The sequence below is a fragment of the Cydia splendana genome, chromosome Z, assembly GCF_910591565.1.
Source record: "Cydia splendana chromosome Z, ilCydSple1.2, whole genome shotgun sequence".
NCBI lineage: Eukaryota > Metazoa > Arthropoda > Insecta > Lepidoptera > Tortricidae > Cydia > Cydia splendana.
Window position 1 is genome coordinate 9,877,482 of NC_085987.1, and position 13,273 is coordinate 9,890,754.

General features: G+C 37.0%; 1 protein-coding gene across 1 annotated transcript in view; it reads left to right on the forward strand.

Annotated features, from left to right (window-relative positions):
• Positions 1 to 9,739, forward strand: part of LOC134804197 (nose resistant to fluoxetine protein 6-like) — a 38,657-nt gene extending 28,918 nt beyond the window's left edge. The window contains exons 5-12 of the mRNA XM_063777148.1: positions 1,205 to 1,283; positions 4,083 to 4,191; positions 4,511 to 4,666; positions 4,751 to 5,260; positions 5,351 to 5,520; positions 6,170 to 6,346; positions 8,008 to 8,204; positions 9,232 to 9,739. Of these exons, the coding sequence (XP_063633218.1) occupies positions 1,205 to 1,283; positions 4,083 to 4,191; positions 4,511 to 4,666; positions 4,751 to 5,260; positions 5,351 to 5,520; positions 6,170 to 6,346; positions 8,008 to 8,204; positions 9,232 to 9,363 (1,530 nt within the window). The 3' untranslated portion in view covers positions 9,364 to 9,739. The remainder of the gene's footprint in view (positions 1 to 1,204; positions 1,284 to 4,082; positions 4,192 to 4,510; positions 4,667 to 4,750; positions 5,261 to 5,350; positions 5,521 to 6,169; positions 6,347 to 8,007; positions 8,205 to 9,231) is intronic.
• Positions 9,740 to 13,273: the final 3,534 nt, after the last annotated feature.

Consider the following 13,273-nt stretch of genomic DNA (forward strand, 5'->3'; position numbering starts at 1 on the left):
TCGTCTGTAATTTTAATGTGACAATAAATGTTAGTTTAGGTAGAATGTCTCGGGTTAAGCTTGCCTTTAATATTAATAAGACTTTCATATTCTCTCAATTTCAAATAATTGCCATACCTGTTTAAGTGTTCTGAATAATTTACCTACATAATGTTTAAACTCCTACGCACAAGAAATCTACAAGTAGGTACTTACTGTGAATCGTCCCGTTATAAATGCCGCTGTTCTGTAACCCCGGCACATTAAATATTACGATGTTGCTAGGACACTGAAGGCCTGAAACCACAAAGATAAATTTACGAGGTAAATCGAGTTTCATTGCCTGTCACGCCCACAAAAGCGTCGGCATATTCAGCTGAGCTGCGATTAGTAACATTGCAGAGCTTTAATCTAGCTAATGTTTTCACACCATAAAAGTAATCTTTCACTTTTGCGTCCATCGTTTTTACCAAATTGGCTGAATGAGTGCTCATAAAATGGGTAGAAACATCATATTACTACTTACATACGCACTTGTACCATCTACTTTTGACATTATTTTGGAGATCACGGGCCTATAAATCCCGGTCTTTTGATAGGCTTGCGTGGGGATATAGATCCAACACGTAGAGGCCCTTTAGATAGCTTTAATGACATTATTTTATTATCATACTAAGATTAAGATGTACCTAACACGAGTAATATAGTCATGTTTGTAGATTGATTTGGCTTGTTAGAGGTGTTTCGGTTTTTAATACTGGGAAACACTTACTTTGTTAAAAACTTAATTTGGTGGTTAAACTTAAATTATATACTTTCTTAACGCATCTTTCCTAACACATAAAGGGGTATCAAAGTAACCCCAATATCAGTATAAACTTAATCACCAACTTATTTTTTTTTCCAGACATACATAATTCTATAATGGACTTTTTCAGTGATGAAATTGATAGAGGAACAAAACCGCTAGGTCACACAAAATTGGGTTAAAATAAGGTTAATAACTTAAAAAGACTTTCTTTACTATCGAAATCACTATTTTTTACCTACAATACCAACACTATACTCGGGAAAAGAATGAAGGCGGTGTAAGACTAATTTTCCAAATTACCTACACTTATAGAACCATTTTTCTTAGCGAACCTTGGCCTCGGTTACGTAGGCAACTAATGGATGAATGCAGTCGCATAAGCGATTATGTAAATAAAATTATGTCAATTTTTAGGTCAGTGACGGCACACATCAAGCCGATGGGAACTCAAACAAAGACAATCAAGACAGAGACCTTCGGCGGGAAACTTGCGGTTAGTACACAGTTTTACTACTGCAACTCTTACGATAGCTGCAATTTGCCGTGATGTAATATTATATAATCGGTATATTGTTCTCTCTACATAATACTGAACATTACTTTAAGCTTGCTATCGGCGAGAGGTACAATTGTAAAGAAAACTGCAAATGAAGTTAATTTTATTGAAGGAAAGTGCGCTAAACGCGAGCGATAATTTCCGTTTTAGCTTGGTGCTGTTCTCCTGTGGTCGCATATCCCATGCGATTCCCGTGAAATTTTGTAAACAGGCTATTAAATTATGTATAAATCAGTATATTACTATTGTTGTTGTTGTTTCCTAACTTTTGGTCTTTGTCACTTAGTTTTATTTTGCTTTATCATTTATACGGGAAAATGTGGCCACCATTTTCCGTTTGACTAATTAAGGCCATGAAAAATATTGAAACTAATGCGAAGTTTTTATATTTTTTATTTTTTATTGGCAGCTATTTTGTATGCAGTTAGAAATTAATTTTTGTCACTACTAAACGAGTTTCGTAGGTACTTAACTATTTAAATCTTTGAAAATCGAACTTAAATTTTTCCGGGACTGATTATTCGGTTCCTGTATTTCCCATGTAGGTATAAATCATAATTTATTTGATATATTTTAGTTATTTTTTCGCATTTTGATGTTTCTGTTTTAATAGTTATTTGTTTTACAAGGGGGCAAAGTTGTTGTTTAACCGCTCGTGCTAATATTGACACCCGAGCAAGCGAAAGATTCCAAAATTGAATCACGAGCTTAGCGAGTGGTTCGAAAAATGGAATCTTGAGCGTTGCGAGGGTTTCAAAGCACGAGGGTTAAACAAATTTGCCCCCGAGTGAAACACAAAATATTTCATCACACCAACCCGAAACAAATATTAAATGTAAAATATCGAACAAAATCAAATCAAATCAAATCCAAATGAATGTTATTAAATATTTATCATCCAAAATCACCATTTAAAAGTCAATTCTACCAGCAAACATAAGAAAACAACTCAAATTTGCATTTGATTACTGTGCCTCACATGTGAATAAAATGCAACTTTGCTATCAGTTTTTGAAGTGCAAGGTAAGCCTTTCTGAGCTGGTGTGGTGAAAATGAAATGACTTATTGTTGATACCTAATTGAGTCATAATTATAGGCATTTACTTAATCTAAATGATTTAGACGTAAAAAACGGCCCAGATTCGCACCTGCATAATGAAATATTATATAAGAAAAATCTTGTTTATTAAATGATAGTACATATGGAATCTCAAAGAATAATAGAATAGAACTGAATGACTAATGATCGTTTATGAATGTGTCAAACGAGTGTAGTATCGTATGATTTTTAATTGGTGTGTTGTGTCATAAATAAACAACACAGTAAATACTTAAGTAATGCCTCTCTTGCGTGTAGTTTTTAAGGTACAGTTTATAAAAAAAAATTGAGTAAATTACTTGACCTTAATAACTATTTCAGTTTAACTTTTATGAAAATTAAATTATAGAGACAGGATGGAGTATAACGTCCTTACATCATGTTACATATGGTGGGCTCTGAAAGAGAAATGCGTGCCTGGGAAGTATGTGGAGCTAATCCGGTCAATGTACAACCGATGTTGTACACGCGTCCGGTCAGCTGCTGGCACCACCGACAAGTTCAGTGTCACGGTAGGCTTGCACCAGGGATCGGCTTTAAGCCCTTACCTCTTCCTGCTTGTTATGGACGCTCTGTCGTCGGACATACAGGAGGAGGCACCCTGGTGTATGCTGTTTGCCGATGACATTGTGCTTGTCATTGTGGTGAAAACGAACTCGAGGTGCAGAGCAGACTTGAGAAATGGCGGCAAAAATTGGAGAATGTTGGCTTGAAGATCAGCAGATCTAAAACAGAACACATGTTCTGCGATTTTGGCGGTCTCTCCAGTTTTGCTGCCATAGAACTCGACGGCGTTACATTGCCGGTCTGCTCCGAATTTAAGTACCTCGGTTCGCTCGTACAGTGCGATGGCGACATTGACCGTGACGTGAAAAACCGGATTAGCACAGGATGGATGAAATGGCGACAGGTCACGGGAACCATTTGCGACGCCCGAATGCCTCTTCGGTTGAAGGGTAAAATTTATAAAACCATCATAAGACCTGTCGTCATGTATTGATCAGAGTGTTGGGCCCCAAAGGTGACGGATGAAAAGAGATTGCATGTAGCGGAGATGAGAATGTTAAGATGGATGTGTGGCGTGACGAGAATGGATAGGATAAGGAATGAGTATATAAGAGGAAGCCTGAAAGTTGCACCCATAACAGAAAAAGTAAGGGCAAATCGCCTAGCGTGGTACGGGCATGTGATGCGGAGGGATGAAAGTCATGTGACGAGAAAAGTATTACGAATGAATGTGGAGGGAAGTACGAGGAAAGGAAAACCGAGGAAAAGGTGGATGGACTGTGTGAGAGATGATATGAAACGAACGCAAGTGAATGATGAGATGACGGGGGACAGAGAAGTGTGGAAGAGAAAGACATGCTGCGCCGACCCCAAGTGAATGGGAAAAGGGCAAGAGAATGTGGAATTTAAATATGGAAAGTCTATGCGAACACTTCACGCGTAGATTAGAGAGGCTTTAGCAATTTTTCTATTTATAATGGTACCTAAGCTCGAGGCAATATACATACATTATTAACATGGTTGTCACTTGTTGCCTTTCGTAAACCTTATGCAACTATATAAGGTTTACCGATAGTCAGTTAAAAGTGTCGTGCTGGTAGAACACACACCAGATGGCCCTTAATGCGCAGGGACATGGGCCGAGGTGCTACTGTCGTTCTCGATGCTGTCGAATGGTCGCGCCATCCTCAGCACGCATCGCCCCACCGACGGAGCGCTCACTTCACTACATGGAATCAGGTACAACTCACTTCAACTTAAATTAATAAATAAATACTATAAATGTGTTACTAATAATCAATCGAAATGGCAGACATATGATAAATGTAGAAGAAAAAATATTATACTACTTAGGCGATATTCTCTGTTTATTTATACAGTTGACTCTGACTTGTTTGCTTTATCGTAGGTAAGCATAAAACATGTAGTTACTATCGACTTATGTACTAACATATTTGGCATACATTTTGGAGAGGAATATCTTATGAACACTTGATATGTCAACATGTCATATCATGTACAAAGACATCCAAAATTTACCTTAACGTATGTATTCCAGATTCTTATCGGTGGTATGGGTGATAATGGTACATACTTACCTGACTGTATTCTACATCTCTACGAACAAGACAATGAGAACTATAATAGAACGGAATTTCATGTACCAATCTGTTGGGAACGCTTCCTATTGCGTGGACAGTTTCTTCTTCATAAGGTACGTTTAGTGAAAATAGTTAGAAACTGGACACTTACAAGTAAATAACATTGTACCTACTTAAATTTTTGTTTTTGTTTTCAGTGGCCTACTTGTTACAGTCCTGTTCCTAAGAACCGAAGACAAAAAGGCCGCAAGAAGAGAAGAAGTGAAGCAGCAGAAAGATAAACAGGACATTAACAAAAATATGAACGGTTACACGAATTCCGCTTTATCAGTATCCGTCATAAGCCAAAGTTCGTTCTGTCAGGACTTACTAGAGAAACCTAAAGGAAAGTTATATACGAAGGGGGAATTTTTCAGTCTAATCAAGAATTTTGTGGTTCTATTTTTCTATCGAGTTGTGCGACTGTCACCAGCGTACGCCTTCGTGATTGGTTTAAACGAGATCACTCTTCGGTATACCAACTCGCACTCAGTGTTTGAGCCGGCACAGTACGACCACGTCACTTGTGATCAGTTCTGGTGGAGAAATCTACTCTACATCAACAACCTGTACTCTCAGCGTGAAATGTGTATGGTTTGGTCCTGGTACATGGCCAACGACACGCAATTTTATGTCGTCGGCATATTATTACTGTTGATATCAGTGAAGTAAGTAAACATGAATTAAATCGACCGAAGATTGTTAAAACCAGATTTAATAATTATTGAGATTTTATATTGCTCGTTTAAATCCATCAGGCATCCAAAGTTTGCTGTGGGCTTGCTGGGTGTGATCATGGCGAGCTCCTGGGCCACCACCATCTACATCTCCGTGTCGAGCATGTACAAGGCTCGAATACAGGAGCCGTTTGAAATGTTCGACGGGCTGTACGACAAACCCTGGTCCAGAATCGGTCCCTATTTAGTCGGTAAGGCTATAAACTCTTATAAAAACTCCTCACAGAACTCCCAAGTGGGCCGGCGTTGTCCTTTTTTGCTGTAATATCCGTCGAACCTTTCCCAAAAAAATAAACGTTTATATTGTTAGATTGTAAGTACGTTTCAAATATCCCCTTCGTAGGTCAGTGAGCCCGCCCTAAACGCGTTCCACAAAAACCGATGGGTCGGATGAACTATATCGATAACTTCACACGGCTGCCAATCTTTCACTTCACAAAATACGTACCGTATTATATACCAAGTTATTGTATCATTTCCGTTACAAAACTTTCCGAACATTTGGAATATTTATATACTTATTTCAGAACAATTTTTTTATAGTGTGGCATTTTTCGATTCTGACACCGATTCTGGACATAAAATAGGTAGTCAGTCCTACAGCAGATTATAATCTGCATTGTGTTATGTATATGTATATAACACAATGTATAAAAATAAAGACACGGAGTACAAATATATTGTGTCCAAAAAGTGCTTACTACTACTAACTACTACTACTATTTTATTATTTACTATTATACTATTTTACTTGTATGTAAAATGTGCTTGTGGGAGACAATTTCTACCCAGGATATATATTTTATATGAAATAAAACTAACAAAACCAATAACTTGAAGGTATGATTGTGGGCTGGTACTTGCACAAGACGAAGTGCCAGGTGAAGATGCCATACTGGCTAGTGGCCGTGGGCTGGCCGGTGTCGCTCGCCATTATCGGCAGCCTCATCTTCGGGATGGTGGACGGCTACTTTGAGGTCTGGCCGACCGCTTTCTACGTCAGTGTGGGACATACAGGTAACGTACACACACTAAAGCTTTTATAGACTTTTCTGCATACAAATAATTAAGCTTTTAAAATAACTTTGTTGTACTGAGGTTATTCCGGTTTTTGGGCTGTTATTTGCATTGAATTCTAAAATAACAAGGTACGAATTTACGTTACTAAACTGATGCCGTTATTGTGAAACCGAATATCAGCGCTTCAAGAAAGCAAGTACCGTAAAATGGGGTGAGTAGGCTCAAAACTGAAATTCAAACCTCGATAACATTTTATTTTTACATATGAAAACTGAATGGTGTATATAATAAGTGTTCCGGACGTTTGTATTTTAGTTTTTATTTTATTTTGGGTAGTTCCATTTCATAACTTTGACGATAAAGAGGAAAACCCACCTTACCCCGTAGTGCCTCGTATTTGGGGTGAGAGGGGTTTTCATACAAAGGTGATTTTGGAAGATTGTTGGATCGATTTTTTTTTATTATGCGTATTACTATAGCTCCATTTTAAATTGGAATACATTATTTTTGTAGCAGTAGCCTTCAAATCCCTTCTCACCCCCCTCTCAACCCTTCTCTCCCCATTCATAACCCAACTCTCCCCTCGAAACCTACTCACCCCGTTTTACGGTACCGTTTAAAATATGTATCCGTATAACTTTAAAAAATCTTGGTGTTTAGAAACATAGCTTCGATTTGTAGGTGGTGGTACTAGTGCTTATTGTTTCCATTTTTAGTATCAAAGTGAAATACATAAATTATTAAGCTGCAAAAAACCGATAAAAGTTCGTTTAATTAAAACTCCTATGGCTCGCAGTAGGAACGCATACCATTTTGCCTTCTGACTTCAATAGGTTCCAAAGCTCAAAGCGCACATGCATGACATGCACTTATTGCACTTGCTATGAATAGTGGTGGTAAAGACTTGGGTTTTTACAATCTAGCGATTAATTTTTAGATTGGACTTAGTATTTTGGACTCTAGACATTTAGTTGAGTCTTCTTTACTAAACTGTATTTGTAACACATTTAAAAAGACGTTGGTTTTAAATAAAGTACTTATTTCAAAAGCCACAATTTTGATTGCAGTAATTGACAAATGAGTCTTTGTTATTAGTCTCGAGTCCTTTTGAGCCGCGCTCAGTAAGACTCGAAAAACGTCTTCGCTTGTGAGTTAAGTTAAGCTGTCTCGTAATATTCGAGTTCGTCTGTCTAATTTAGACTCATAAAACGCGAGTCATTCCCAACTCTAACTAGAAACAATCTTTTTATTGCGTACTATAGTCTTCTTTTTCCGTTCCGTGAGAGAGATGAAAATAGAAAATGTGACCACTTTTTAGAGCAAAGCACGGAATTTTGTTTCTTCTTTCCATGCCTGGTAGCAAAAAAGCAAAAAAAAATGTTCAGCTCGAATGTTTATTGTACTTAACTAACTGGATTTTTCCAGTGGCTTACATATAACAAAGATTTAAATGCATTCCATCTGGGTTGCAAACGGCGAGTACCGCACGGTTTTATAAAGGAAGCAGCAGCCGTCTGCGGTTCACCGCGGAATTGTACTTTAAACAGTTTACTTGACGCAGCTTACAGTTGATACATCTAACTAAAACTTAATAAGGTTTGGTATTAATAAAATCTGGTAAGATTAGTAGTTATAAATATTTGTATGTGTATGCGCAGCGTGGGGCGTGGCGTTGGCCTGGGTGAGCATCGCGTGCTGCTGTGGCTACGGCGGTTTGGTCAACTCGGTGCTGTCGTACCGGGGCCTGCTGCCGTTGAGCAGGCTGACCTACTGCGCCTACCTCGTACACCCCACCATCATGATGTACACCTGCTTTCTTCTGGATGGACCCTTCCATTTGCAGAACTCTATGGTGGTCAGTATTTGTAACAACTTGACAAAATACTATACCAAGCTAATTCACACCTAAACTTTCTTTCAATAACTCAAAAGTTGCATTAGCCCGAGTTAATCTAAGCCTTTTTCTATATTTTGTCATTTATTTTATACCTACTATCCGTAGTGTCTGTGAGACAACAGTGAAAGCCATCTCGAAAATTGCTTGAAAAGGAAAACATGCAAATAAGAGATCTGTTTTGATTCCCGTAGGACGCGGTGGCGGCGGCGACCCGTGAAACTGCCCCCGAACATTACAATCGCCGGGAAAACTTTTAACACAAAAGTGTTGTTGTTATTGCCCTGGGTTTCATAATTTATCAACACCGCGTACAATATCATATCGCAGCTTTGCATTAAAACTATCGTTCTACTGTTCACTTTAATGGCACACACGAGCTCGCTCGCTTCGCATCCCGGATGCGCTACGGTGATAGGATTTTTTCTTTAGTCCCAAAGACAGAGAACGGTTTTCAATTATATCACGTTGGAATAAGTTTTTATGTAAGGAATATTAAATTATAAGCTGAATATGTGTACCCAAAGATATAATTTATTTTTGGCCACTCACGTTTTTCCACTTTCAACGAGTACCGAGACCGTGAAGAGGCATCGCGGGGGCATTAAATCAATCGAACTCGGCTCCGCCTCCGCAGAGCACTTGTGCAGCCGAAGCACATCGTTTGTCCAACAACTTTGTTCGTTAAATTAAATATCCACCGGAGTTCATTTTTAGGGTAAAACAAGAACCCTTCAAAGTGTTCCACCGCAGAGTATAAAAGCGGATTCAGAATGGAGATTATGGAGATGCGTTCGTATTCATTCATTCAGTTTGACAATATCCGACGGGCATTCAATATACGTCCTTTTCATGGAGGCTAAATAATAAGGAGCTCACTTGGTGTCAGTTGGCGCTCCACATTTATCCCACGCACGTCGCGGCAGCGATCCATCAGAGCGGAAACTTTTATGCTTTATGTCGGTAACGAGATGTTTTATTGTTTCAGATAATTTCGTACTCAGGGTACGCGGTGATGGCGTTCGTCACGTCGTTCGTGATCTCGCTGGCGTTCGAAGCGCCCGTCGTGCGGCTGCTCAAGATCGTCAGTGGCGGACACCGCAAAAGCAAAAGCCATTAATACGCTTCATCTAGTTGTAATAATATTTAGACGCGGTAAATAGGTAGAATAAGTTAAGCGTTTCGCTTGTCCATATTGGAACGAGACTATGTACTGAGCTATTTGTGGTAGCTGCGTAGGTTTATTTATACATACATTATTAATCCATGTCGTGGTCACCGTACAAAATAATAAAAAGTATGCGGTGGCGTTGCATAGTACAGTGGACTTCAGCTGAATCTGGACTAAATTGATATGCAGGGCACGTGGAGAGCAATGCCTTGCTAGTCGCAGCCTGCAAATTGGGAATCCGGCCTCTTTAGACCAACCAACGGAGGCGCATCTACACCTCAAAGTATTTATTCAATCTTGAAAGTAGAATTTTAACCAATTACCTAATATGTAGGTATGTACCAAATATATGTACATAGTTATTGAGTAATTCAAGAAATGACATTTTTTTACATTTCAGTTTATTGTTGGCTTTATAAACTGTTTAAAACAAATGTAAGAAAAATAATAACGAAAAGAGAGTGGGGTATTGGAAACTGTGGTATTTATTATACGAGTATTAACTACAGAGATTCCAGCCGTGCTCTCAGGTGGTTATGTTAAAATTAGACTTGTATATTTTCTAGTGTTGTTGTAAATTTGAGAGGGAAGGAAATAAGGACCCTTTTAATTACCCCGTGAGTCATTCACTTTATGCCAGAGTTAAAAAATCAAATATTAAATCAAGTATTTTATTAATAGCTGTAGGTTGATTGATTGATGAGTGAATTTCAATAAAAATGTACGTAGTAAAGTAATGTAGTAGCATAGTTAAGGACCTGTACTTAGTCTTAAGCTATTTGATTCCATTGTGTTGCGAAAATTAACCAGAGTAGACCAATAAACGAACGATTGAGCGACTGCCCCAAAATTACTATTTTTTTCTATATGTAAGAATGCGTTTTCAGTAAGATGTTTTTGTGTGACTCAGCATATGATCGAGTTTAGATTAAACTACTTCGAACCCTCTAATAATTATTAAGTATTTTAATAAAACATTATAAGTGCCGTAATAGGCCAGTTTGCGCTGAAGATGAACAATGTGCCCTTACTATGAACAACCTGGTCCTCATTTGAACAAGTATAAATAATAGCGTCCAGTATAAATACGTAAATATAAATAGTATTCAAAAGATACTTAGCATTTCATAGAAACTAACAATTTATATTTCCTAAATAAAGCAATGTAGTTAAACATTTAAATGATCATTGTTATAGATTACTTCCTAAAACATAAACCTATAAAAACTTGTTAGTTTAAGTTTTGCTCAAGATATGGATGAATTAATTAATGTTCATTTTTAGGAATAAAAGCGAAAAATTAAGTATTATATTCCCTTCGTCCAAGTTTTTGGCAGTAGATTAATACTTGAACCAACTAAACTAAACCTAACCTAAAATTACCCGCGTTATATAAAAACTTAAGTGCTGAACTGTATCTGAGAACTGAAATGTAAGCTTCGAGATTCCAGTTATAGTAAATAATAGTCGTAAGGGTGTAAAGTATGTCAGGATTTAATTATTTCGATTATTAAGCCATCATCTGTGGGTTCATCTTCTAAGGGTTGTTCATCTTTAGGGGTCATTACCCTACGTAAATTGTATTATATTGTATTTTTGTACTTCATTAATACACATATAAGCTTAGGTACACGCTTTCATGCATGTACCTTAAATAAAAACGACTTAATTGCCGTAACCCAATGGAATAAATCAATATCAGTCTAATTACAGGTCCTTAACCACGTAATTCTTATTGCAGTTGACACTGATCCAGCAATGTCTTTAGAATCAACTGCATTTGTAACATTTTCATCAAAACAACACTTTACTCTAGAAAATGTACCTACTTACACGTAAAGTTATTCAATTTTTAGAAAAAAATACATTATTAATATTAAGGTCGATGGCGACCGGTAGGTATATTCAAATACAGTATGTGGCCTGTACTGTATAACCGACCATGAAACAAAGGCATTAATTAGTAAAAATACGAACAAATAGAATAAATCTAAGGGATTACATTGTTGCAATTATTTAACAACGTATTTGAAATGAACTTAATTTTGGAGTATGCTCGCCGGACTTTCAAGTGGTAAAATATAAAGTACAGTCAGCTCAAGCATAGCTGGAAATTTTAGTGCTTTCTCGCTGAAATGGAGTTTGTATTGTATAAGATAAGTGAGAAAGTACTAAAATATCTTTTAAGATTTAAGTTTTAAATAGTTACCAAGGAAATGTGTTCATTATTTAAATCTAGTTAACATGATTCCAATCAAAATAAAAGATTTTATGACTTTAACATGATTTGTGTGTAATATTCAGAACATATTACTTAAGTCCATATAATACAGGCAGCAACAGGCATAGGCATTAGGCACATCTTAAGAGGAAACGGCCGTTTGTCCATACAAACGTAGTCCCCATTTTCCTCTCTGGATATTGACATTATGGAAAATATTTTTACATATTTGATGTATCATATACAGTCAAACCTGGATATGGTAGAACTGGCTAAACGAGAAACCTGTATTAGCGAGAGTAATTACAAGGTCCCATCATTTTTGCCCTAGATTACCTCTATTAGCGAAAGATACAACCCTCTTTAAGAGAGAGTCGTTTGTCCCATGCGAACCTCTGTATCAGGGAGTGTCTGTCCCATTGGCCTCTATAAGTGAGAATCCCGAGAGTAATTATTATCCTTTATTTTTGATACTTTCTAATTTTCGTGGAACTAACGCGTACGTGGTGCATCTGACCATTTTTTGAATTCTTTGTAAAAAACGGTTTGTTTCTTAGGTCATTGTTTTTGATCCTTTTGAGAAAAACAAATGTGCGTCGTGAACCGTTATTTTCTATCAAATTTGCTCAGTGCCTACGTACTTATTGATTGTGTAAGTAAGAATGGTTGAATGCATGCTAGGAATGTCTAAATGAAAAATACTTTTGTTAAGGATGAAAATTGCAATCTCTTTTGAGAACGGGAAATCACGACAAATGCACAGTAAATTTGGTTTCCATAAATAATATAACCTATACTTAGCTGTATCAAATAAGTAATTTTAGTAATAGACTGCGACTTATTTTTCAAACCTGCCTAAGCGAGAAATCTTCGATCCCTTACCTCTAAGAGTGAGAAACTCGGATTAGAGAAAAACCTCTATGAGCGAGAAAAATATTCTGGTCCCTTGAGCTCTCGCTTATACAGGGTTGACTGTATATTATTAACATATGCATATATTAACCATAGCTATGCCCCTACGTTTGACTTTTTTCGATTTTTTGATTACTGTAAAAATTAGGAGCGAAAAACAGATTTAATACAAATTTTTAAATGTTCCTAACTCTTCCAATAATTTAAAATTCTAAAAAAATCGAATATACGGGCATAGCTGTGCTGTAGTTGATACACAACAAATTGTGTTACAATATTTTCAATAATGTTAATGTCCAGAGAGGAAAATGACGATTACTTTTGTATGGCCAGGCGTCTTCGCTCAGGTCCTCCACTTTCGTCTTAAAGGACGAAAGCGCATATAAATTCTTCTTTGACCTATGTAAGTACCTATCCATAATCGTTTCATGCGCTATTTGAACTCTAATACGAAAGCCTATATTTGCTGCTGAATGTAGTATTTGTGCGTCAATATTTATAATTTTATGCGTCCCCTTAAGTTTAAAAAAAGTGTCGCAATGTGCTCAAATACTTAGGTGATCGTAACTAATTTATTTGATACTCGCTCCCGGGTATCGCAATGGACGTTTTCTTACTTTTATACGAAAAACGGTGTTCACAAAAGGATGTTATTAACTTATTATTATTAACAAGATATCGCAGTAAAGAATTATATCAAAACTAAACTCGCTTTATGTGTTTTGC